General features: G+C 49.2%; 1 protein-coding gene across 1 annotated transcript in view; it reads left to right on the forward strand.

Annotated features, from left to right (window-relative positions):
• The first annotated feature begins 5,387 nt into the window (after positions 1-5,387).
• LOC146813539 (uncharacterized) overlaps positions 5,388-27,562 on the forward strand; it is a 140,482-nt gene continuing 118,307 nt past the window's right edge. Inside the window, exon 1 of the mRNA XM_085620302.1 lies at positions 5,388-5,622. Coding sequence (XP_085476428.1) covers positions 5,584-5,622 — 39 coding nt within the window. The 5' untranslated portion in view covers positions 5,388-5,583. The remainder of the gene's footprint in view (positions 5,623-27,562) is intronic.

Raw genomic sequence — 27,562 nt, forward strand, 5'->3', positions numbered from 1 at the left:
TTCCCTGACTCCTCGATTCTCCCCAACACTCTTCGTGCCCCTCACAGCCTACCGATTGGCATTGTCGGCCATTTCATTTCTGCCCTCTGTTGGCATACGCCGGGATCGGCGTATATGCAGAGGACGGTTAGGACCATCCGTGCTGTGGGCTGGTAACGTACTTAGCCTGGAGGATTCCAGTGACTATAACTTTTGTTTGTTCTTTGTATTTTATTTGCCTTCATTAAAAGAACTAACCCTTCACAAGTGGTTGCGTCCTCATTGTCGTGTCTGTTAAACGATCCTGAGACGTTCAGGGCGTTACACTCTCCTCCCCCTAACTCTCCTTCTGGGGTTCCTCACCCTACCCTGCGAGGCACCCTCAGACCACCACTGTCTCCTCAGTACAGGGCCTTGACCCTTCAACTGCTTTCTCAACCTAGGGTCTAAACCCTTAGGCTGAGCCGGTGCCCGAGGCGAGACCTTCCTCCCTCTGCACCCCCTTCCAGATCTCAGCACCCTCCTGATGGGAAAAGTACCCCTGGAAGTCAATTTCGGGGGGACCCTGTTAACAGAGGCCCCACCCGCCAGGTCAGGCAACCCCTGAGCCTGGCACCCCAGCCCAGGATCTAAATCCTGCAACTGGGCCAACCCCAGAACCTCAGGCTCGCTGGTTACAGTCGCCCTGGGTCCTCCTGACACTAGGGGCTCCCTTTCCTCGGGCGGCACATCGGGACAGCCTAGGCTCCCAACCTGGGGCTCCCTTGCGGAACTCTCCAGGCCCTGAGACTGCGGTTGGGGCACCTCGGGACACCTCCCCGTCTCACGCCTTCCTATGGATAGGTCGTGAGGCCCTACAACCCTCTCTCCCTGGGACCTAACTGGGCTATCTGCCACTTCTCCCACCTCGCTGGGTTGGGAGATCCCTGCACCACCCCCTTCGGGGTCACCCACCAATGCCTCCTTAGACACCCTGGTGATGTCATCCTGGGGTAAATAAAATTCTAGCTCCTGTGGAGCTTCCGGTATGCTGCCACCAGTGTCCTCACTGGACACATTCATCTGGAGGGCACGCAGCTCCAACTCCTTCAGCCGGAGCTCGTGCGCCATCCTCTTTTCCTCCATTGCCCATCTCTTGTTTTCTCTTTCCTGCTCTAACTTGGCTAGCTCCCACTTCAACCGCCTCTCCTCCCTCCTGTCCTCATATTCCTCTGGAGATGCGCTTCTCCTGGACCCTGCCCTACTGCTGGCCCCAGAACGTCTCCCTGGTGGCCCCTTTTCGGACACATCCCCATTGATCAGGTCTAGTACCTCCTGCGCGCTCTCCTCCTGAGGGGCATCCTGCGCCTCCTGTCCCTCATCCCCTCTTCCCTCTGGGTGGGCTTCTACCCATGCCCTTAAGGCGGTGCGGAGTTCCGGTCCTTTGACCTTCCGCACCCCAGGCACCCCCATCTCCTGCCCGAATTCCCTCAGTTGCCTCACAGTGTACCCCTCGAGGTCAGCTAACCGGAACTCCATCGTGACAGGTGGGGACCTAGATACTAAGGAAGAAGAGGAAAAAAAAAAATCCTAGGATGTGGGGGACAGTTTCCGGCTACTGGGATTCTACACCCTCAGTCTGGACAGTGGAATTCACTCAATGCAGTCATCAACAGTTGAAGAGCTTAACCACAAAAGGCGTCTAATTGCGGCGCCCTCCGCTTCACTGGAGGGTGCTGTATGGTCACAGGTCCTTATCCCACCGCTCGCCAACAATGTAAGACCTGGGGTCACCGGGCCCTAAAGGCGTAGCGTGACTCGAGCGGTTGGGCACCCGAAGGCTTACGTGTGAAGCAACCATACAGCACACACATCCCCTGAAGCAGAAAGCGCACACAATAATTGACACCACACAGTAGGTTCACTTAAAAATCAATCAAGTTTATCTAGTTCAAATGCAATTCATTAGATTCTCACTGGCAGTATCATTATACATGCAGAGGCATTTCAGTTCAAAGGCAACTCATTAAACTTTAACCTGACCCCACCGGACTACCAGAAAACATCAGGTTCTAGGGATACAATGCTGTGCAAAACAACTTATAGCGCCTAAAAATCAGGTTGCATAAACAGGGCACTGCAATTTAGCACTTTGAAAGCACAGTGAACCAGGCTCTAAGACCTAGTGCTGCCCCTAAAACATGGCACCTAACATTGCGCAGCATGTAGCAGTCTCTGGTAGTGCTGCCCAGGGCCTAGTATGGCGTAGGGACACACAGCGCTACTGGCAAGTACATCGGGCAGCAAGCGGGGCGCTCAGTCTAGGGCGGGCGCCTTGGGCCCCAAAGTATCTTCTCCTAAAGCCCTTCAGAGGGCGAGGGGCGTCTGTGAGGGAAATCCCGGATCCGGGGAGGGCCGTGGTTCACTGGGCCTAATTGCGGACTCTCCCCAGGGGGAGGGGCGAACTCTGGGCCTCCTCACGGCCTTCCGCCCGCCTCCCCCAGGGGTTACCTTGAGCTTCGGCCTGCACGCGGCCCTGGCGACGGGTTCTCTGGTGGGAGGGGACCTCCTCCTCCTCTGGGCCTCGCGCTGCAGCGCTCTCCCCGGCGAGGGACCTCCAGCTGACGTCGAGGCCACCCGGCGATCTCCGGGCCGAGGGCCTTGTTCACGGGCTTCTCCCGCTAAGTCGAGTGGTGCGGGGAGCGGGGGACAAAGCGCGGGGCTCCCGGTCGGATCAGAAGTGACTGGGGAGCTCCGCTGGCCTCACCGGGGAATTCCTGTTTCGCTTCTGGGGTCGCGCCCGCAGCCGCCAATGGCAGTGCGGTCTGCGGGGGCGCGGCCCAATCGGCCAATGGGGTTACGGCAGGGGCGGCGCTTGGCAGTCCGCCCCCGTCAGGTGATGCTAGTGCGGGGCCTCAGGCCTACGCGGCCTTCCCTGCTTCTCGGCTGCCTTCTCTGCCCTCGGGCCACGATACCTCGGCTGCGACGGCAGCGACGGGGCCCCGGGCTTCTCCGCGGGCCCCGGTGGCGACAGGCGGGCAGTTACCCGGCCCCGGGCCGCAGCGGTGAGTGCGCCTCGAATTCCCCAGGCAGGGGGGGGGCTGAAATTAAGCGGCGACTTCGGCGACCAGCGCCTGGCACAGGACTAACTAGGGGGATCCCAGGCAAGGTCGGGGAGCGCAGGGGTCACAGCGCTAGTACCTGGTTGATCCCCCAGCACTCCAGCAGTACTTCTCAGCTTGTTTCAGCAGTAGCTTCCACCGCACTTTCAGCAGTAATGTCCAGCGGTAGTTTCAGCAATTTACTTCAGTCTTATGTTTCGCAGTCTTGGTGGCGCAGTTGGTTCTCGCGCCCTTAAAAGTTCTGTTCCTTGGGGGGGGGGGGGGTGAGTTGGTGACTAGTTCCCTCCTAGTCAGGCTTGGCAGGTCATTCCGGGGTCTCCCTATCGCTGGGCCAGATCAGTGGGTAGTACAGGATCCCTCACTCACTTAAAGGGCAGTGCCTAAACCCTGTCACCTTCAGAGGCATAAGTCCCTGTCTAGGCCCTACCGCCTAAAACTCCTGCGTGGGTTCCCCAGGTCTGCTTTACCCCAACTAACTAGAAAAAGTTCCCTCCCTCTGTTAAGTAGCCCTAGGTCAGGTGACCACCTCCCAAGGCGGCAAAAGTAAAACCCCACCCTTCTTCCAGAAGGTTCCAGCACATTCCAGGAGCTTCCCCACTCTAGGTATAGGACAAAAAAGGCGGGCTGGTGTCGCAACATTGTTGTGGGGTTCCAGCCAGCTCCTGGCAGCTAGGGTGCTACTATGACAGGCCACTCTGCAGTAGCAGGGGCCTGTGGCAGCCATCTTGGGTGAAGGGAGCACCTGCCCCTTAACACTACAAAAACGAAAAAAATGAGGGAAAACGGGCCAAGTCCAACATGACCGGTGTGAGGTTCTGGAATACCCGTATTCCTTCTGGTCCTAGATTGTGTAAGAGTATCCTCTTCCTCCTGGCACTGGAGAACGCCTCCTCGTTGTCATCTTCCAGCGCTTCCAGGTAATTTTTTAAGTACTCCCTCCAGTCTTCCCACTTCATTTGGGGTTCTCCTGGACGTGGAAGGAACGGGATCGGCGTGGTTAAAGCTGATGCCTGTGCGCTCATTTTGGCTTCCACCTGTTTCCTCGGGCTACCTGGCGCGTCTGTCCTCTCTCCCCTTCTTCGGGTTCCCGGGACTTCGTTAGAGCTGCCTGCGCCGTCGTCTCCCGATTCCGCCAGGGTCTCCGCTGCCTTCCTGCGGTCCGCCTGTAATGTTCCTCCGCCTCGTGGCCGGCACACTCACTGCCCACGTGCCACCCTCTGGCGTCTGTCTGCCACTGCCGCGCTCTCCCTGTGCGTAGGCGTCTGTCCTCGACCCCCTCGTTCTTCTTACCGCGTGGGGTGACGTCCCTCCTCGTGGGTTTTCCTCCCAGAAGCAAGTTGGGGGGCACCTTCCTCCTGGGTCACACAGGGTTCTCACCGTCCGAGCCTCGTCGCCACTGTAATGTTGCTAGGTTCTGTAGGTGCTTGCTGTTATCCCCAAGGACTTGCTGGAGGCAGTGTAGAGGGTTGTATATATATTTATTAAACAAATAAAGACTTCGCCTAGAGAGAGCGCCGGGCAACACGCTCCGATCGCTTGCTCTCGCGCCGCACTCCTCGCGCATGCGCAGTAGCGTCCAATATGGCCGCTACTCGCATTGCTGCCCTGACGTAGTGCGCGTCAACTAGACCGCGACACTACAATTTCCTGTTATGGTGGCTCTTATAGGGTCTAACAGGATTTGATGTACAAGATATGCATCATGGGAAATGTGGTTTATTTGCACAACAAAACATTTTCATTGGCTGCTGTGAGTAGCATAATCCGAAGCCTCTGGTCCTGTAATAGAATGAACAGCTGTGGAGCAGCAAAGAAAGAGGACACTTTCACCTTGGTTAGGGCTTAGGCCTATGCTCTATGGTTGGCCACATGACATATGAGTATTCATGGGTAATGTAGTGTTACTGAAAACTTTTCTTTCACTGGCTGTTGTTAATAAAGTGGTAAAGAAATGAGAAGCATAATCGGAGCCGCTGGTCCTGCCTCAGAATCACATTCACTGACAGTCGTCCCGGAAGTTTTTCTTGTTTTGCGCATGCGGTCTGGATAGTTTCTCGTGCTCGCAGCTGCCCACTCAGCTCCACTCAGTTAGGTCTGCTCCTTGCTCTGGGACGGTCATATCCGGGAAGTGTTCCTTCATCTACGCATGCGCTGTGATTAAACGTCTCCTCTCTGCGGCTGCGCACTGTGCGTCACACAGTCCTATTCCTTGCTCAGAGGCACTCATCGATTGTGCTCCCGGAAGTGTTCCTTCTTCCGCGCATGCGCTTCGAATAGTATCTGCTCCCTGCGCCTGCGCACTTCCCCTCACTCAGCCCAGTCTGCTACTTGCCCAGGGTCACACATTGGCTGTTCCCTCTAGGCTCCTCCGTAGGTCCAGTCGGAGCACGGTATCTCTGGGACTGTCACCCGCCCTACACCGTGCACCGCAGCCAGCTGTGTCCGTGGATGGTTCCTTCCCCGCGGGGGTGACATCGAAGACGATAAACATCGGAAAGGAGCGATGAAAACCAGGAAGATGTTTCCGGGGGATGCTGCAGGGGTGAGTGCTGGTCTGTGGGGCTTTCCGCGCCCTTTGAAGGGGCTGCCGGGGTCTGCATGAACTCGGCTCTCAGGCCGGCAACCTCAGACCCGCCGGTGTCATCACTGCCCCAGGGAGGCCTGTCTGCAGCGCCCAGAGGCTGGCATTTATGTCTCATCTGTGACGTGTGCAGTGACCCCTGACCCCGAGCTGCATATCCCACTGCACTAGCACACCTTATGTGATGGGTGTGGGGAAGCAGGAAACACAGTACTCCCAATAAGAAAAAGGGGGAGAAGGTAAAATCCCTACCTCATCCTCCTCAAGAATTCAGTAACCCACAAACTAGGAGGTAGAGAAAAGAGCGGCCAAGGAAACACACCTGAGGGCCTGATAGGGAGCAAGAGACACACCCTAAGGGCCTTAGAGGGACCAGGAGACACACCAGAGGGCCCATGAGGGAACAGGAGAGACACCCAAGGGCCCCTAGAGGGAACAGGAGAGACACATGAGGGTCCGAGAGAGAGCAGTAGAAGCACCCGAGGGCCCGAGAGGAAGCAGGAGACACACCGAGGGCCCGAGAGGGAGCAAGAGACACACTGAGGGCCCGGGAAGGAGCAGGAGAGACACCCGAGGGCCCGAGAGGGAACAGGAGAGACACCCGAGGGCCCGAGAGGGAACAGGAGAGACACCGAGGGCCCGAGAGGGAACAGGAGAGACACCCGAGGGCCCGGGAGGGAACAGGAGAGACACCCGAGGGCCCAAGAGGGAACAGGAGAGACACCCGAGGGCCCAAGAGGGATCAGGGGAGACACCCGAGGGCCCAAGAGGGAACAGGGGAGACACCCGAGGGCGTGAGAGGGAGGTGGAAAGGCACCCAAGGGCATGAGAGGGAGGTGGAAAGACACCTGAGGGCGTGAGAAGGAAGGGGAGAGACATCTGAGGGCGTGAGAGGGAGCAGGAGACACACCTGAGGGCGTGGGAGGAAGCAGGAGACACACCTGAGAGCCCGGGAGGGAGCAGAAGATGCACTCGATGCTCCGAGAGGGAGCATGAGAGACACCGAGTGCCCGAGAGGAAACAGGAGAGACACCCGAGGGCCCGAGAGAGAGCAGGAGATGCACCCAAGGTCCCGAGAGGGAGCAGGAGATGCACCCGAGGGCCCGAGAGAGAGCAGGAGATGCACCCGAGGGCCCAAGAGAGAGCAGGAGATGCACCCGAGGGCCCGAGAGAGAGCAGGAGACAGACAGAGGGCCCAAGAGGGGGCAGGAGACACTCCAAGGGCCCGAGAGGGAGCAGGAGACATACCAAGGGCCCGGTAAGGAGCAGGAGTCACACCGAGGGCCAGAGAGGGAGCAAGAGAGACACCCGAGGGCCAGAGAGGGAGCAAGAGTGACACCCGAGGGCCCGAGGGGGAACAGAATAGACACCTGAGGGCCCAAGAGGGAGGTGGAGACACACCCGAGGGCCTGAGAGGGAGCAGAAGACTATTTCTTCATAAGAGTGACTTCATAAGAGTGACTTATGTTCAATGCAAATCATCCCGAGCTACTAATACCACATCAGACACATTTAGATTAGCGGCCATATGTGCAAGATTACCAGCAGGGGGAGTGCATCATGATTGCCTCTACATGGGTGATGGTTAACAAACATACCTCCAATGCCACTGGCACTAAGTTAGAGTTAGTAGTAAGTCTCTCCACACATCAGTGCATGAGTTCTGAAAATACATTTCCTTCTCAAATGCACAATTTTGGTATACATGTATTAAGTCCACCAAGCAAAATCTTCTAATTTAGCAGTGTGGGCTGTTAGCAGGGGAGGAACGTATGGGTAGCTGGATTGCTACTAGTAGCTTGCAAGCTGCTTGTTGGAGATGCCTGTACTAGACTGTCTGAGCAGCTGTAAGAAACAGTACCTGCTTACTCTAACGTCGCTCTTCAATCACACACCGTGTGCACACCCATTTGCATGCACACATACATATACACCCCGCACACCTCACACATCCCTCTTCAACCACACACTATGTGCATATCCCTTTGCATGCACACATACATATACACCTCAAACGTCCCTCTTCAACCCCTTCCTAATGATTAATAATATCATTCAAGAATTGGGCATGCCCCAGGGGATGGGGTCCTCGGGGTGAATATAAATTAATGGAAGTGGGCCGTTTTTTTTTTTTAGAAAAGTTTGGAGTGCCGATTCTAACCCGGCGCTCATCATGGCACCCTAGTGTGAACGTGCTGGGTGTGTGGCTCTCAGCGCGACCCCCTAGTGTGAACGTGCTGGGTGTGCGGCTCTCAGCGTGCCTCCTAAGGTGAACGTGCTGGGTGAGCGGCTCTCAGCGCGGCACCCGAGTAATTCACAGGTCTTTAAAAGACCATTTACCTGTAAATTAGGCTTTGTTGTGATTTCACCTGCATCTTCACTCTGCCTATGACAGGAAGAATTAGCCTCCCCCCGCCCCCCAAAATTTTTATCAGCCTCCCCCGAAATTTGGCTCTAGTTCCGCTTCTGACTGGTGTGCGCCGGCTCTGCCCACTCCGCTTACAGAATTCCGTAGATTCTATCTGCCGTATGTCAATGATCCAGCTGTGGGGCTGGGAATATCTTACAGACAGGATTCTGGGCCTTTCCTGAGGCTTGGTTTGCAATGCTGACGCTTCACTGGGGTTGCCAATAATTGGCACCCAATTAGAGCCAAGCTTGTGCTTGGGGGTTAGTCTCTGCCAACATATGTACTTATCCAATCACTCCGTAAATGCCCAAGCACTTATAAATTCACTATACACTCTCTCCTTACAGTACTCTAATCATCCAGTCTGTATCCATGTACTCATAGAATGACCCAGACAAAGTTACATAACTGAGGCATTCCCCACTGCCAGAGGTAACATGGTTGCGTGCGCAGTCAACAGCACAATGTAATGTGGTAGGGACCAGGGCCCTCATGCTGTATAATGAACACACGGACACAGTTAGATAGTGGAACTGGCTACGGGCACGTGTGCTCGGCACCTTTTTATTACCAGGGTCACAAGTCCAGTGACGTCTGTGCTGGATATGTGTGGGGTGAGTGTAAGCCAGCCCTCAGGGAATAGTTGGTGCTGGCAACAACTACAACAGTGATCATCAGATTACAGACAGAGATTTAATCATAAATGGTCCATGACTTGTGGTGCACTAAGGTAGGGGCACCAGATCTTAAATCACACACAAAAGATTGTATCGTAAAGGGTCCATGACTTGTGGTGCACTGAGGTAGGGGCACCAGAGAGGAGCGTGCTGATGTGAAGAAATTGTTAATGTCCCTTCGGGATATTCCTGCTGCCTGAGGTGACATTGTTGCATCTGGTTTGTACAGCACGAAAGTCAACCATAAAGGGTCCATTAGTTGTGATGCACAGAGTTAGTGGCACCTGAAGAGCTCAGCGTGTGCGAAGCCAGCGATGATGGCGTGTCCTTGCAGGACAGGATTGGATTGGATATGTGTGAGACTTGCTGACCGCAGTGTAGGCCGGAGGCAGCGGTCAGCAAGGGCCCACAACCACGTGGTGTTGACTTGTGGTGCACTGAGTTAGTGGCAACAGTGGCGCTTAGCGTGTGCGCAGTCAGGGATGATACGTGGTTTGGGCGGGCCGCACTGAGAGCAATGTCTTTTGCCTACTGAATGCTGCCTCAGGCCACGTGGCGTTGACTTGTGGTGCACAGATTTAGTGGCACCTGAAGCACTCGGCGTGTGCGCAGCCAGCGATGATGCGTAGTCCGGGCCGCACTGGGAGCAATGTCTTTTGCCTAATTCTGCGTCAATAAGGCCACGTGGCGGTGACTTGTGGTGCACTGAGTTAGTGGTACCTGAAGCATTCAGCGTGTACGGAGCCTGCGATGATGCGTGGTCCTGCCGGGCCGCACTGGGAGCAATGTCTGTTGACTACTGGACTGCGTCATCTGCAATCGCGACTCGATCTGAATTGTGAGCCCTGCTGTCCGCAGTGTAGATGGAAGGCAGTAGTCAGCGAAGGCATCGAGGAATGCTTTTTGTCACTTCCTCTTGACAAAATCCGAGGACATAGAGTACAATTCTCTCTGCAATTAATAAATCAAGACTCAATTTAAATTGTGAGCCCTGCTGACCACAGTGTAGGTGTATGGAACAAAAGATGAAATATGTATGGAATACACTGTCGAAATATGTAGGTTTCAGGGACGTTATAGTTAGTTGCCTACAGGACTCTGAAATTAATGAACCAAGGCTGAATTTGAATTGTGAGCCCTGCTGATCTCAGTGTAGGCCGGAGGCAGCGATCGCCAAGGGCCCACAGGCACGTGGTATAGAGTTGAGCTGCACAGTTAGTGGCACCTGAAGCACTCAGCGTGTGCATAGCCAGCGATGATGCGTGGTCCAGCCGGGCTGCACTGGGAGCAATGTCTTTTGCCTAATGAATTCTGTGTCAATAAGGCCACATGGCGGTCACTTGTGGTGCAGAGTTAGTGTCACCTGAAGCACTCAGCGTGTGCACAGCCAGCGATGATGCGTGGTCTGGGCGGGCCGCACTGGTAGCAATGTCTGTTGCCTACTGGACTGCGTCATCTGCAATCGCGACTCTATCTATATTGTCAGCCCTGCTAACCGCAGTGTAGGCCGGAGGCAGCGGTCAGCAAGTGTCCACAGCCTCGTGGCGTTGAGGTCAGCTGCACAGTTAGTGGCACCAGAAGCATTCGGCGTGTGCACAACCTGCGATGATGCGTGGTCTGGGCAGTCCGCACTGGTAGCAGTGTCTCTTGTCTAATGAATTCCGCCTTAATAAGGCTACATGGCGATGACTTGTGGTGCACTGAGTTAGTGGCACCTGAAGCACTCAGCGTGTGCGCAGCCTGTGATGATGCGTGGTCCGCATCATCACAGGCTGCGCACACGCTGCCACCAACATAATAAGCACACGGATACACCCAGATAGAGTGGAAATGGCGTTGAGCATGTGCGCACGGCCCTTTTTATTGGCAGGGTCACATGTCCTGTGACGCCTGTGCTGCATGGGTGTGGTGTTGGTGTAAAGCAGCGTGAGGGAGTGGCTGTGGCATGCTGACAACTAGACCTGTGAGCAGCAGATCACTACAGGGAAGACCTGGGACATGTAGCGTTGTAGTTCCCTCCCTGTAAGCGTAAGCGGAGTGGGCTGGCTGAAACACGCATCGTTCACGACTTTACCAATATGAAGGTTTGAATCCGCACACCCACCGAGATAGGTGCACGCGTTTCATGGTGAGCAAGACCTATTGTTGGTTGAAACGCGTTGGTGGTGACCATTTGCACGATAAAATAAATTCCAATTAATTGACGACTTCCTGGGAGTGCGGTGATTTCCTTCTTGCAAAGGATCTTTGGTGAAAAATTATTTGCGAGGACTGGCCCGTCCTTGAGTAGAGCACCCACTACGCAATAGAGCGCTCTCCTTGGGGCTGTTTGGTGATTGATATATATACACAAGTATATTCTTTTACCTTGGCTTAGCTGCTTGGAAAAGGGCACAAAAATGTGCACTTTTATCCTTCGAATGTTATTTTTATAGAAGTCCGTATTTATGTTTGTATGTGGTGTATATGACTGGGTTAATGATGCAACCTTTTTCGACTAACTTTTGATTGATAATAACTAACATCTTTCAAATCCATTATACATTGTCTTTAAAAAGTTTTTTTTGTAAGTTGTAATTTATTAATTCTTTTGGGGAATTAGCAGGAAGGTTTGGTCAATGTGTTTAAAGCTGCAGCGCTTCAATATTGTATGCTTTTTGTTTGTTGAAGAGAAGAATCCAGCCACACCTTATAAACAGTGCACTGTTGATTCTGAAGCTATATGTCAAACTCTCACCTCGTTTTATATAAAGATGGTAACCATGAAACGCATTTACCATGTACGCATTTCAGTGTGAAACTGTTTTCTGAACGTTTTTAGTAGCATCATTTATTGTGATATTAACAGTAGGTTAGAGACTATTTTATTTGTTATGACTGTTTTATTCTATATTTGTTATTCTGAAATCCTTTTCAGCCATTGGTTGTCCTTTTATATGTTCCCTTTTCTTGTCATTTCCTCTCTCTCATACCCATATATTTCCGGTGTGTTTATTACTTTAACTGTTTAATTACATGACCTTCATTTTGTTATAGGCTGTGTTTTAATGCTGCGTTTCACAATCCATAACCAATTTGAAATGTCAACTAACTGATCATATATTGTGTTGACTGGTAATATTTTCATTTCAAGTGGTTATGAATGATGCAGCAAGGTCGATTTATAAATTGCCAAGAAGAGCCCACGCCACCCCTCTGCTGCAGCAGTTACACTGGCTTCCCATCAAGCAAAGGGTTAAAATTAAGGGGTTGCGCTTTGCACACAAGTCTCCGTTTGGAGAGGCACCCAAATACATCTAAGACCGCCTAAGGCCTTATGTGCCCGGACGCTATCTTCAGTCATCAGAGTCTTGCTTGTTAGTCTGCCCACGTTTTAAATAGAACGACTCTAGGGGGGCGGGCATTTTCAGTTACCATTCCCCAGATCTGGAACAAACTACCGGACGGTATGCGTAAGGAAGCCGGAGGAAACTTAAAACCCTTCTGTTTACAGAGGCGTTTGGATAAGTTTCCTCTGCTGTGTGTTGAGTATAGTTCCGCGAAACGATTCTGGACCTCTGATCTATGTTACAACGCTTAGAGACCGTTTGGTAATTGGCACTCTATAATTATAATTTAACATAACATTTTGCGGATAAAGTGATAAATCTAGAAAAGAGTTCACTGGTGGAATTTTATTTGACACTGGGGTAGCATGGTTGAGCTAATTCGGCCAGTGTCCTAATATGTCCATGGTTAACTTTTTTGTTTATATCTACTTTTCTAAGCCGTGGTTTCCTTTGTGTTTAAGGATAGTATTGTCAGGGCCACTGGAATTACGCGGCAGGGTAGCACCAAAATATGTGGCAGGGTTGACTGTATTATGCGTTGAGAAGGCAAATTATGCAGCACATTTTTTAAAACTATTACTTCATATTTTTATGTCTCGCCTAGGCAGCCCTTGCGCTGTCTCTTCGAGACATGCTGTATTCAGATATGGAGTTGAAGCTCTGCCTATTTTCCGCCCATTTTTTCAATTGGCTCCTGTTACTGTCCATTCTAAATGGTTGCTTTTGAATTATGAATAGGCTTAATATTCCCTCCTTAGTACCGCCTTTTCTGCTTTTGTAACCTACCATGAGGACTGGCCCTTTTACTTGTGTTGTTACTCAGGATGTTTCATTTACAGCTTGTAAGCACTATTTTCTGAAATGAGTTTCTCCTACCTGCTGTTGCAGGCTCACTTTTCGCTTCCCAGCTAACACTATGGTTTAACTGCACAGTAACCATCATCTTTAGCAATGGCCTCCGCGCCTTTCTTGTGTGCGCTCACCAATCTCTCTATTTTATATATATATATATATATATATATATATATATATATATATATATATATATATCTTTTTAAGTTGCACGGCACGCCTTTAATCATAAACAATGGCGGCCGCATAGCTCGTGATCCTATTTTTGTCATTATTCCTTTTTTTTTTTACCAGTGCAGCACTCCTTCGAATCTCCAACATAGGCTGCTGCTTTTTTTCTGGGCTGCACACCATTAATCTTAAACAATGGCGGGCATGCGGCAAAAGTGTGCTTTGTTTTTGCCCCTAAACTATAGTAGTAGCCAAGCGCTGCATATATTTCCTACTTGGATCCAGGCCCACAAGCAGCAGCAGAGGTGAGTATATCCGGCTCATCTATTGAATAGGTTGGCATGTTAAGCTTCCCCTTCTCAGAATGCTACGGGACACATTACACTGCCAACCGTACTTTTATTTTCCAAAACGGAGACGAGGTTTGAGTCCTAGGCTGTTGGTGCCAGGGCTGGAGACGAGTACACCCTCTGCGCCATGTAATCCCGCCCTATGATTATTCGTATGGTTGCGTACCAGTTGAGTGGGATACGGTGAGGAAAGGCTCCGGGGGCGCAGTTACGAGGGGCTATCGTGTTTGAAACTGGGGTAAGAAATGGTGAGGGTGCCTGCATGGAAACTGACTCTAGGCATTATGGGATTTGTAGTCTGACCTCAGTACCTTCTTAAACCACAGGCAGTTTGTAAAAAAAAAACAACAAAAAAAAACAGCATTTTCTCCTTGCGTATTTACTAAATCCTCATTGGGTACTCAATACTTTTAGATCATTATTTTTCATGCCGCCTGCTAAGAGGTGTACTGAGCACGGCAGGGGAGTTATCGACCTTCCACCTCATGCTTGTTGTTTTGTTAATATTTTCATCCGTGCTGCTTTTAGGAGCCTCCTACCTTGATGGCAGCTTTCCAGCTGCTGCACATGCCCCCTTCTTCCTTCAGCTCCCTTGTGTCCTTCTTCTCTTGCTCACTTCCTTAATGAGTCTCACATCAACGAGGAACTGAGCAAAAGTTCCCATAAAGTCAAGAGATGCGAAAAATACAATCCTTTGATTTTTCCAACTCCTTAAACTTTTACTTTCTTCTCTCCGTCTTCTAATCTAGCAAATACCCTGATGTCCGTTGCTATGCGATCTTAGTCACGCATCCAATGTTCTCATCGAGAATGCTGAAGCTTTTCATTTTTTTCTTGTAATTCACACCCTTTTCTCCACAAAGGCAAAGCAGCTATGCATGTCTCGGATGTACGAAAATGTTTTTGCCATTCCAAAATGTGCGAAATCAATATGAAGATATTTGTACATTCTCTAGAGAACTTAGAAATGTTGTATGTAGTTGCAAATGTATTGCCAATATTCACAGTGCGTAATTCTGGTCATCAAAGTGAGTGACATCACTGAGCAAACTATATGATAAAATATTGAGACCATTATGCACTACAACTTCGAATATTGTAGAAGAGTATCACTTTTGATATTTAGCAAATATTTCTGTACCTCCCAAAGGGAAGTGTTAAAGTATGTGCAGACCAAGAAAGAGGACTCTGTGTGCTCCCTTTTTGTGCGGATGAGCTACTTTTGACGTTCATATATCTACTAGTATGTGGTGGAATTGAAACCCAAATCCTCTCAACTAGGCGCTCTGAAATGAGTCTTTGTAGAAGTGTGTGAGTGTTTGTGGTTTTTCTACAGAAATGTCCTGTCAAAAAGCTATGCTATTGCATGGTTTTCCTGCTCCTTCTTCTACTGCTTTCAAAACGTAAACCGACCATTGGTAAGTCAATTGAACAGGCTTTTTTTTTTTTATAACAAAAACAGCACTTCATTGTTTGGCTAATTTGTATGTGCCATAGTGTGATGGTGAGAGGTTGATTCTGATAATAAGTCAAAGGATTGATGAATGAATTGATGGATGAGTTAGTTTATGAATCAATGAGTGAGTGCATGGATGGATGAATGGTTAGTTGTTTTTTGAATGGGTGGCCAATTTGGTGCATGATGAATGCATATTGTGCTGATTTTGGTGTATGGATAAAGGAGTGTGTGAATAACTGAACTGATGTATGAAGAGGAAAGTGTGTACATGAATTGATGAAAGAGTGATGGATAAGTGAGAGCAAGGATTTGTGTATGGCTAAGATGACGAATGAACGCATGGATGATAACACCGTGAATGATGAATGTTGCTGCAGTCCCTATGGTGGAAGTAGACTCCTCTCTCTGCTTGTTGCTGCTTCTGTCCCACTTATCAATGCCCTCACTCATCCATTCATCAAACCATGTAACAGTCACTCACGCATTCTTCCATCCATGTACCCAGTCAGTGCACTATTTATCAATCCGTATACTCGCTCATTATCCATACACCCATTGGTTCATTGTTACAGTCACTCATTTGCCCAAGCACACACAAACTTGCCAACATAAAATAACTTTCAGGTATAACAAAGTTAGACCTACTGGTTTTGCCAATGCTTGTTTTAAAATGTTTTCAAAGGGCTTTTATCATTTTGCAAATTAATTTAGGTTTATGCAAGTCAAGCAATTTATTTAATTTGCTACAAATTCTTCCTGGACCAGATATAGCATCGACCTTCTTCAGCATCTTCTTTCTTAGCCATGATTCATTTACCTCCTGGCCTGCTAAAAACTCACATATTAATAATGGCGTCCAGTTCCTGAGCTCCTGCTCTCCAGGCCTTGTACATTAATATTATTCATGATCACCTTATTAGAGACTTCGTTAAAAGATTTCTTAAACTCTTTTTCTGTAAGGTAGCCTGTACAACACCAGTCCATGCTGTTTGATCCCAAAGTGGACACGTTTGCTGAGCTGCCTTTGAGGGTGTTTTTCACACTCCACCTATTATTACTGTGAGCTTGCTTGCAGTTATTCTGACTCCACAGGTCATTCTGAGCAATGTTAATTCCCGTCAAGCTAACTAACACCAACTTTCTAAACTTTTCCATTTCATCACACTGGTTTATTGAATAACCTGGCTGTATTGCAGTGCTTAATTTGTGCTGGTGTGTGCAGGTACTCAACCTCAGCACCTATTTCTTGACACAGCACATTTTATGACATTCCACTACATAGTAGCGATGTCAATTTGTAAAAATCGACAGACAATTTAACAATGCAAAATGCATAAAACATAATCATACCAGCACCTCCAGGCCATTCTTACATCTTTGGTTGGCCGAGAATAGTTCATATTGTCACATTTGTAGGAGTGTGATGGTAAGCGAAAAGCACTCGTACCGGCATTTGGCTCGGCTGACGAGGAGAGTGGGTGATGAGAGCTGCACTGGCCTCCTGAGAAATATCTTGGGCACAGACATTTATTTTCCCACAAATTAAACACTAGCGTATAGTTAGACCTGGTTTGATTGGGGCCTAGACTCTTTCTTCTCAGAGGCAGAAGGTGGCATGGAAACTGTGTGAGCGCCTCCCAGCTCGATGCCCTTTGATAGATATGATATATTTAATTTTTTACACCGACACTGCGCCTAATTTAATTCTATCATGTGTATCCACCGGTTATAATAATGATAAAAATAATGTGTTTTCGTTTGACTCCTCTTAACACTTTAAATAATGAGTATTTCCCTGTCCAAATGTAATGAGGCTCACTTTATTATTGTGAGAAGGATCACAGACTTAGTTGCCTTTCTAGAATTCGAACTTTTGACATAGGTAGACCTTTTCCCGCTGAGCCATCTGAGTACGAGACAGCAACCCTTATGTGCTTGGAGGAGAAGTTCGTATGACTCTGGCACATTTCCTGGTCGACATTGTATTTTCTTTTTTCTCAGAGTTTTTAAAAGCAGTATACTTTCTCCTTATTTGTGTCCGCCTTTCTAGAGCAGGGGAGCGCCTCCCACTCTACTTTCTCCTGGATTAGATGTTGTTTGTTACCCATGCTTAATCCTTTGCCATGGAGAGTGGTGCGTCTCATTGACCAACTTCTGGGATTCTGGTGTCCCCTTGAGTGGGACCATTCCTGTCTCTCTCAGGCAAGGTAACATCTCAAATCCACTTGGAGTGTAGCAACACACTTTATTCATGTCATTTGAAGAAGCAGATTGGATATTAGATCACATAGGTTTCCTAAACGGCGGTGTTCTGGAGCTGGGACTCTCTGAGGTTCACTTCCATGCATTAGTTGCGGTCCTCGCCAGTTTTTGTCAGTTGTCTCCTCCATGGACTCCTATCTCAGCAAGGCAACTGTACCTGGCTCTTTAACATTGCTTCCATGCTGCCCCAGTGATCACATCAACGTTTCCTAAAGCACAGACAGTCAAAGTCCTATCTCCACTTGGTGGAGTCCTTTGACCGAGGCTGGACCCCTCCGAAACAAATGCCCATCTCTGTGTGAGGATCCCAGTGCCAGTGGTCATGCAGATCTTTTCCATCTCGCTCACATATCTGAATTCGTTGAATGTCTTTAGTCATTTAGTTTGCCAGTTCCTTCCAGGATGTTCCTTTCGGCAGGGTCACACGAGTAAATTGCAAAAAGCCCATACCGCTATGTGCTTCACGCAGCAGACGCGTTTCTAAGACCTCACCTTTCGACGTGTTAATGAAACCCACTGACCAATCCTAGGTAGTGACTACATTCAAAGTAGTCTTTCTTAAATTGTTTCCTTATTTGCTCTGTTACGAGACCCTCCAGCTCTTAATCCAATGCCAAGTGCTTGTTGTGATAGAAACCACCTGACTACCCGCGCCTCCCATAGACTGTTCTAATACGCAGGCAGTTATTAAGGGTTTTCTGCATTCAAACGATGACTCGGTTCCTGCTTTCCAGCTCCAGTGATAATGGAGCAGCCACGGTCCTCTCACTATAAACCCCCTGAAGCGATGGCAAGACGACGAGTCTGGCATATTAGCCTCAGCCGTGGCTTTTGTTCTCAACTAGCCGGCCACGGAGAGACCGGTTAGGCTGATGTGTCACTGCTAGTCTACTGCCTCATTCTTCTTTATTTTCCTAAAATTGGCTGTAGTAAATTTTTCTCCGTTGGAATATTTCGTTTTGAAGATATTTTTTCATGCCCTAAAATGCAGTAATATTTGTTATTAAACATTTCTTCCAAAGTGAACAGTGCTGGTAAAAAATGTATGCACAGTTGCCGTAATGCATGTTTTTCATGCAAAAAGCTTTACACTCTGCACAGTAGAGGGCCGTAGTGTTTATTTTACATATTTAAATTGCCCTGCATTACTTGAAGTATATAAAACAGAAGAGCATTTCAAAATAACAGAGACTTCATGCTATACAAAATACTACAGAAGAAAACACACAACGGAGTTCTTTATTTTATTACAGTAGGAAGCGCATATCTATTTCATACGTAAAAAAATTGGCATTTACAATGGCAATCACTCCAACAAAGCGAGACCTGTTGCATTTCTAATGCTTGTTGTAATTTATAAACATGATATTACTGTCTGGGCCAAGATATATGTAGCCAAGAGCCACATTCATTGCTTCAGAAACACCAGTTTAATATATTTGTTGTAAATCTATTTATATTTTCTGGGTACAACAATTATGAGCCCCAATTTAGACCTAGGTATTTGCACAAACTTTAACCTACATTTGTCCTACCTTGCTCTGCATAACGGCTCTGGTGCTGACCTTTTACCTAGTTAGGTGCCAAATAAATGTTGTGTGGTTTTCTCCTCATTTTTTGTCAAACTATTTTATTGGTATTTTGCTCATTTACATAGGTCGTACGGCAGCATCATATGCTTCCACTTGCATTTTATACATTCTTTCTTACAGTTAGTATATTGATAAAGCAAGAAAGTACATATCGTGTGTAGGATGTAAGTCTATACACGTGTGTAATGCTATTGTTGCATGCTCTAATGTGACGCCAAACTGTGCATTCTTCCTATGAGTTCCAGTCTGTAAACTACCAGTGTAGTTGCTTAACCATTAACTATAAGTCAAACTGGGGTCGGGTAGCAGGGATTGGGTTGCGCCCAAGCGGGTGCATTTTACGTGGTGGCTGTTATGTCGTTGGTATGATGAAATTGGGTGTGTGGGGGGATGTGGCAGTCTCTTCTGGGGTATTCAGATTTCCCGATGTCTGTGTGGCTCTCTGGGGATTCCGTGATGGCTGGGGGTTCAGGTGGGGCCTATTATGCATGATGATTCTTAGTATCACAGCAGGGTTACCATCGTCTGCATAATAACTCTGTACAAAAGTCACCACTATCGTAATCCTTTGCCAACAGGCCCACAGTACTGTGACACATCTAGGTAGACCCCTGAGGGTACCTTTTGGGTATACAAGTCCCACATTTTCGCTGGGCAAACCAGAGGAGAAAAAGCTTCCATGCTGACACGAGTTGCTGAAGTCCCTGCCCGCAGACACTCCAGCACGCAGTGTTCTGACATCCCTTGCAGGGTATCCAAATCGAGACCAAGACGGGGTCCTTCATTCTCTCCCATCAGGTAATGGGGTTGGCTCTTTCCTAGGGAGATTCTTGGCTATACACATACATACATACATGCTAGGTACACTTGGGTACATCTAGTTAGGGTTTACATCATAGGAGCACACATTACTACTGTCATGTAGCTATATGCCTCATATATATAATAATTGTTTTAGAACCATGGTAGAATTCTACCTTTAATTTACTCTGTTGGTGCTTAGAACCGTATACATCTGTTTCTGTGTAATGGTTGTTGCAGCACAAATATTTTATACTGGAATGACGCTGGTTCAATAAATGCTTCTTGAAAACATCCCCATCGTTTATTCTGTGTATCTCTCTGAGAACGAGTGAGCACGAGTGACTGAGCGAAAAGTACTGCACTGTTTCCATGATCCCTTAGGGTCAGGGTTGTCATGTTCGATAGTTGCCATAAACTATTCGCTCCTTGGTAAGGCTGTGGGGCTTATAGTGGCTCTGTGGGCTGGCTGGTCTAAAGGCTAACATATCCTTTAGGGCTGTCTGGAATTAGTCTTGACACCAATCCTTTAGTTTATGTTGTCTAAAACATGCAGATCCTATATAGATTTGTAGGAACTACACAACACAACTTGTGACATAAAATATTTTCTGCAGTTACACCGAGATAATTACATTATGAGAAAAGCACAATGGTATCATTAAAACCAATTCCTCCTTCTCTCACCTAAACCTGCCCCCATGTACTTCTCTGCAGTGGAATGCTTTGGGCCAGACGTTCTTCAGATGCGCCCATCCCCTGTTTGCTCACCTTTTCCCCGGACTGTCAGATTTAGCAGTCGTAGATAACTAGGGCATGTCACCTCATTGAGCTCCACGCAGAGTAGAGCGATGTTCGGCGCACATAGATCCCGGTAAGCTGTAAGGTTGTTGGTTAATGTAGGGGTCAACTTCGTCATACCCACAACGTTCAAAATTCTATGCAGACACATCATGTGTGGGGGGATTTTATCGCCCATTGGGCGAGTACCACTTGAAGCGCTGCTCCCAATGCCAAACTAACTAACTGGGATTTCAGAGACCGTGTCAGTGGGTCGGGAAGCCCAAGTAGGACATAAGTCGGAAAGCGTGGGAGCTGTGTGTCTAGGTGCGTGATGATGGCCTTCAGGACTGCGTCCCAAAATCTAGTGAGTTTCGGGCATGTCCATAAAAGGTGCAGCTGTGTGCCAGCCGCTGCACATCCCCTCCAGCAGTGTTCTGCCTTTCAGGGGTGAGCTATTAATATAGTGCAATCTTAGTGGCAGTGTCTATATTCGCTGTTTTACTTGCTTTGTGTCGCGCCCTGTGATAAATGTCTTCCCATTCTTTACGCATGAGAGTGCGCCCCAATTTGTGTTCCCGTCTGTTTTGACCTGATTTGTCTCCACTGACAGATTGGGCCAACAGATAGAATCCACTTTTCATATGGCGTGAGGGGTTGCTGTGCTCCAGTCCGAATAGAAGGATGCATTACCCAGTGTCAGATTCCCAAGTACCAATTGCGTTCCGTTTCAGGGAGACCAAGGTCTGTTTTCAATTGTTCAAATGGTGTGGGCCCGGTAGTCTCGAATAGAAGCCCTATAGATCTGCTGTGAGAAAGTGCCCTCTTTCTTGCATGGTATGCCCCCACTTTTTGCTGAATAGCTGATGTACTTTGACTGAGTGTGCCCTGGGCTCCTGCCAATCAAACCTTCCCTAAAACTGCATTGAAGCCTAAACCCAATTGGCATCTCTGGCCACATGTTAGCCCCTGATAAATGGTACCATAGGTGCCCAGGGCCCTGTGACCAGAGAAGGCCCCTAAGGGCTGGAGCACTTATTGTGCCACCCTTAGAGGCCCTGTACCCTGACACACACACACTACCTTTGCAGGCTGGGTGTCTAGGTGCAGAACAAAACAAAGTCGACATGGCACACATGGCAAACCACTGCCCTGGCATACATCAGTCACTCCTCCAGCTGGGTGCCCTATGCCAGTGGTGAGGGTACAGGTGCATGAGCCCTGTACACCTACAGTACCCAGGTCCATTCCTGGGCACTGTAAGTGCAGTGCTGCCATTAAGAGTATATGGTGCTGGGAGGTTGTCATTACGAACTCCACAGCACCATAATGGCTACACTGAAGACTGGGAAGTTTGGTATCAAACTTCTCAGCACATTAAACCCACACTGATGCCAGTGTGAGATTTATTGTAAAATGCATGACAGAGGGCATCTTAGAGATGCCCCCTGAAACTCGACCAACTCCCAGTGACCAGACTGAGTGGCTGCGCAGGCTGCCACCACCAAACATGTTTCTGGACCCCTGGGTCGAGAGCTTGCTGCTCTCGGGGGCCTGAAACAATGCACATCCTGGGACGAGGTGCAAAGCCTCCTCCCCCAGGATGGGCAGGGTTCACGAAGGAGAAGCTTCAAAGGCATGCTGCCTTTGTGAGCTTCTCCAGACCATTTGCTGCTTTCAGCAACTGGTCCCCACTGGTTCTACCCCCCACTTTGGGCGGGAGAACCGGTGGGAAAAACAAGTGAGGAAGAGAGGTGTGCCCACCTCTGTCAACTCCACCCTTAAGGTGGGGGAGGCGAGGTGAAGCACAACCTCGAGTGCCCGCCATCTTTAGGATGGGGGACCCAGCCAACCAGAGACAGGCTCCTGCTCCCCTCCCAATGGAGAGTTGCAGAATAGGGGGTGTACCCACCCCAGGGAAGGGACCCATTGGTCCCCGCCCTTTACCTACCTGTAACGCCCCTAAATTTAGTACTATGGGCCACCCTGAACCTTCCTTCCTCAGATTCAGCAACCACAAGAAAAGAAGGAGGACGCGAAGCCGTGCAGAGATAACAAGAGGATGACGCCTTCTTGGCCCCAGCCCTACAGGCCTGTCTACCCTCGAACCTGCTCCTGCAAAACCCCGACGTGTCCAACGACCAGCAACCTCAAAAACCCCGGAGGACCTGCCTGCATTCACTTTCCAAGCTGCTTATCCCGTGAACACCGGACGTGTTTGAACTGCAGCACACTCTGCACCCGCCGAGCCCGGCCTGTGTTTGAGTGAACAAACACCACGAGGAGGTCCCCCCGGCAATCCTGACCCGAGATCCTGCGACCCCTGACCTGCCTCAAGCCTCCAGACGACGCCTGCAGCCTCAATCCTGGAGCCCCCCCTACCGCGACCAGAGCGGGTAAGAAAACCTGACGCCCACAGGCACCCCTGCACCCGTTGCCCCACGGCCTTGTTTGCCCAACCCAGGGGTGCCTAAACATCCCTCTACATCCCAACTTACCCCTCGAAGTGGTGGTCACTCCTGGAAGATCTTCGCCCCGGAGCCTGCAGTATTTCTTTGTCCTGGAGAATCTCCATTGAATTCAACAGGGCACCCGACCTCAAAACTGCACCCTGCACCCGGCTGCCCAAGCGCTGCTGAGGGTGCCCCTTTGGTGCTAACTTGGTCCCCAACGTGCCCTGAGCTTAACCCTAGGAGCTTTGCTCCCAAAACCCTGTGGCCTGCTTGCCAGCAGATACCAACCGGAGTCCCCCTAACCCCCATAGGATAACATTGGGCCTCAACACTCAGCACCTGGCCGCCCGAGTGCCGCTGAAGGTGCAACAACAGTGCATCACTGACCCTGGGAGACCCCTGAGTCTAACCCCAGAACCCTAACTCAAAAGACCGATTACTTCTCTTGAAACCGCTAACTCATTTTTCCTCATAGGATAACATTGACACTTTTTCACTGAAAAAGTTTCTCTGTGTCGACTTTTGAAAACTGCAAATATTCCTTAAAAATCAGCCGATTAACCAAAACACATTTTCTCAACTGTTTTCAGAAAATGTCCCAGTGCTGAATCTAGGATCCAGTCCTGTGGATAGAAAAGTAATCTGAAAAGTAATTAACTGCATTTCACTTAAAAAGCCCATTCAATTGAATGTACTATACCTGCAATGTGTTGCAAACTGCTTTCTTAAACCTGTAACCAAAACCAGTACCAGTTATACTGCAATTCTGAACTGTGTTCAAACAAGTCAATTACTTCTGCAAAGTATTTATATGCTTACCTGTACCAGGCTTGCTTGGTTCTAGAAATAAAACAGTATATTTTTTTATACAAAACAATTGGCTTATAGTTCAGTTCTTCAGTGTGTGAGACCGTTTGCTGAATGAGTGTGCACATCAAATGCTTTACACTGTCCTCTGATACTGCCTTACTGCTCGACCAAGCTACCACTTTAGGGAGTAAGGTTATATCTAACTTTAGTCTCTGCCAAACCTCTGGAGACTCTTGGACTCTATACACACTGTACCTCACTTTGGTGCAGTATATATAGAGCCAGTTTCTTACATCTGCTGCCTGAGTGCTGCCAAACAGGAAAAGCCACCATCTGCAGGCCCAGGGTGAAGTCAGAGTTGCCCAAATACGGGTCAGTGACAAGAGAATGGATGCAAGCACCTTCCGAGTTGCCACACTGTCCTAGACCGCCAGATTATCTTTGGTGATCGGGAAGGAGTACAAACCCATGCCCTTTGTTTCCGGTGGAGCCAGGGCACTTTCCATAGATCGCCCAGGCCACAAAGCACCAATGCTTCTCAGTTTTGGGGCAATTCCATTCTAGTTAGAAACAGAGCTGCACAGTTTGGTAATTCTGAGTCAGGTTGTTCACTCCTAGAGTCCCTCCTCTCCCCCCCCCCCCCACCCCCCCCGCTGGAGATCAATACTCAAAATTGCAGTAAGCACAGGCGTTTCCCATCTCAGGCAAAATGGGTAGATGGAGACTGAAGGTTCATAAGCATGACCATTTGTGGAGTCAGTGATAAGGCCTGGTACACAAAGATGGCCTCTGTAGAGCTGTCATCTTGAGGGCTGCTATCCTCCCAAGTCAGGACAGACTGTAGTGCCTCCACTGGGCGAGGTCTGCCTTGGTCTGACACAGCAGAACCTGATAATTGATGTTCACCATGTCCGTAAGCGTCGGAGCCAAGGTAGGGAATGTAGGCACTAGACCCGATCAGGGGTGGAAGCAGACAGCCACTCCTAAATGTGAGGTGTAATTGAGAAGTTAAGTGCTTGGGAGTTCTGGGGATTGATCTTAAAGCTGGATGCCCTACTAAAGTTCCCCAGTTCTTAGGTAGGGGTAGCAGGGAATGTAGGGGGTCGTCAAGCACTACTAGCATGTAAACTGCGTAGAGGACGGGAGTATGCATCGAGCCCCCGAACCATACCCTGGGGATCCTTGGGTCCTTGTGAACCCTTTATGCCAGGGGCTTCATATGTAGAGAAAATAACAGGGGATACCGCCGACACCCATGTCGCGTTTCCCAGCGGATAGGGAAGCAGGTTGAGAGTGTTGTTTTCTTGGGGTCGCTATAGCTGCTTAGGATCCCTCTATGGAATCTGTTCCCGTAACTAAAGTGACTCAGGGTTGCATCCAAGTGTGGCCAATGCACCCTGTCGAACTCTTTTACCATTTTGATGGCCAAGAGCATTAGCTTTCTCCTCAGGGGAGTGTGGTCAGACAGGGCCCTGTGTTTGATTACTATGTTTTTTGTGTGTGGTTGTATGCTCTGTGTGCCTAAACAATGAATCTATGCAGGTGTATGTTTTGTGGACTGGGGAGTAGTAGGTTTCATCTTTATTGTGAGAGTGGAGTAAACTCCACCTGTCTCCAAATCCTGCTTCCCTCAGCCAATCCACTCACACACACCTCCCCCTGGAGAGAGTCCCATCCTGGCCATATCTTTGCCCTAGTCTGTTGAGGTTGTTGCTCATTACCAGGTTGAGACCCCCCATCATCACCGCCTGATCGGGGGTGTCCATGGTGTCGTGCACCCCTTGTTTCCGATATTGCTCCTAATTCTCATTCGGAGCCTGTGCTGGCACAAGTGAAACCCTCCTACCTGAACATGAAGTGCCAACAATCTCCCTCATATCTCAGCTACTTTACTCCTGACTGTTCCCTTAAAGGAGTGTGAAAACAGGATGGCCACCACCCATCTTGGTTGAGTTAGGGGAAAAGTACTGATGGGGGTAATAGTGAGATTTAAGCCTATGGCAGTCGTGAGTTCATAGATGGGTCTCCTGAAGGAAGCAGATGTCCCCTCTACTGTGTTCCATGAAGGACAGCACTGACTTCAGTTTTCTTGATTGTTGAAGCCTTGAACGTTGAGGCTGATGATCTTTAGATCGAAATGGGTGGGGGCGGGTGGATCCATATGCTATTCCCTGCTCTCTGGGTTGGGGTCTGGTGCTGTGATCGGGGACAGGGGGAGTGGCCAACGTTTGTGTATTGCGGACCCATGTATGAAGGTGTGAGTACTAGCTCCTTGTAAAATCCCAACCAGAAAACAAACAATAACATAACATAACATGAACAATAAAACAACACAGTCCAGTACACACTGCCAGTCTCCTAAGGGGTCCTGTGAATGGATCCAAGACTGGGACGGAACACACTGCGGCCGTCGATGGATCATACATGCTCTGCCTCCTCCACCTTCCCCCACATTCATTAGAGGGAGTGGACTCCTTCAGAGTTTCGAGCCCTCCGTCAGCATCCTCAAGTGCCAAACCAATCTCTGTTTGCAGTCACTCTCTCCGGGTCTCCTGCAGGACTGTCAAAGACTGCCTGCCTCTCTATTGCGATAGTCTGAGGGTCTGGGTGAAGGTCTGCAGATGGCTTCTTGCCTATCTGCGGTTGGTGCTTTCGTCTCTCGCAGTCATGGGGGATCTGTGCAGGGAGCTTCAGTCTGCCTCGTTAGGGAGGTCCAGCAGGCAACGTGCCTCAATTACTGTTTTCAGGTGGTGCGCAGTGTTCTTCCAATACAGGGTAACGCGGAACAAATGGCCCCAGCTGTATGAGATTCCTTTGCTGCAGAGAAATTATGTTATGGGGCAAAAATGTCTGTGACAGATCTTGGGTCATCGCAGGCTTGTGGCCCTGGAATTGAACAAGATGTTTTCTTTGAGCTGAAAGTCATGGGTATACTCAAGGATGTCCCGTGGCTTTGTCCGTCTTGCACTTGCACGGTTTACCCTGTGGACCCTGTCTGCTGTATTCAGGGCTCTCCTGGGACCTTATCGACATGCACTCACCGAACATTCTCTTTCTCACTGATACCTGGCTCGCCCCGTCATCCACTCCTGCCATCGCTGAGTCCATCCCTCCTGGCCACAAGATCGTCTGCCAAGACAGGCACCACAAACTCGGAGGAAGTCTTGCGATCATCCACAAAGACACCATTACCTGTACAACCTCAGCGGACTAACCCACAACCCTCAGGGAACACATACATTTCCAAGTATATATCAGCCAAATGCACGCCCATCTCGGGCACCATCGATTATCAATTGCCTGGACCTCGCACTACCTTCAGTAATTGTCTCACCCGTTTCATCACTCCCATCGCATTAGATCCAACGACTTCTTACTGCTGGGTGACCTCAACATTTATATCGATAACCCAACATACCACAACACCACCACCCTTCTAGAGAGCCTCAACAACTTCGAACTCACACAGCTTGTACAAGGCCGGGATCACATCTCGACCCAGCCTTCACAGCCAGCAACAAGATCACTTTCAGCCACCTCATTCCGCTCACATGTATGGACCACTTCATCATACACTTCTAGATCAATGCGCCCCACTCCACCAAAGCCATCTATCCACATCAGTTGCAACTGGACAACATAGGAGCGGCGGACTGAACCCACACTCTCAGATCCTATCCGTCTATCCTCACAAGTGACCTACAGAACAACCCAACTACTTTCCACTACTGGATCTCAGGCTGCGCCATCACCTTGGCTCCCATGAAGATAATCAGGCATACAAGAACTTGCTCCCAAGCATGCTGGTACATGGGAGACCTAAAACTCTAATGACTATTGCAAAAAACTAGTAAAAAGAGGGAGAATCAGCCAAGATGACTCGTACAAATCAGAACTAAGATGGTACCATATCAAAGAAGCCAGGAAAGCTTCCCTCGTGTTAAGACTAGAATTC

The sequence above is a fragment of the Triturus cristatus genome, chromosome 7, assembly GCF_964204655.1.
Source record: "Triturus cristatus chromosome 7, aTriCri1.1, whole genome shotgun sequence".
NCBI lineage: Eukaryota > Metazoa > Chordata > Amphibia > Caudata > Salamandridae > Triturus > Triturus cristatus.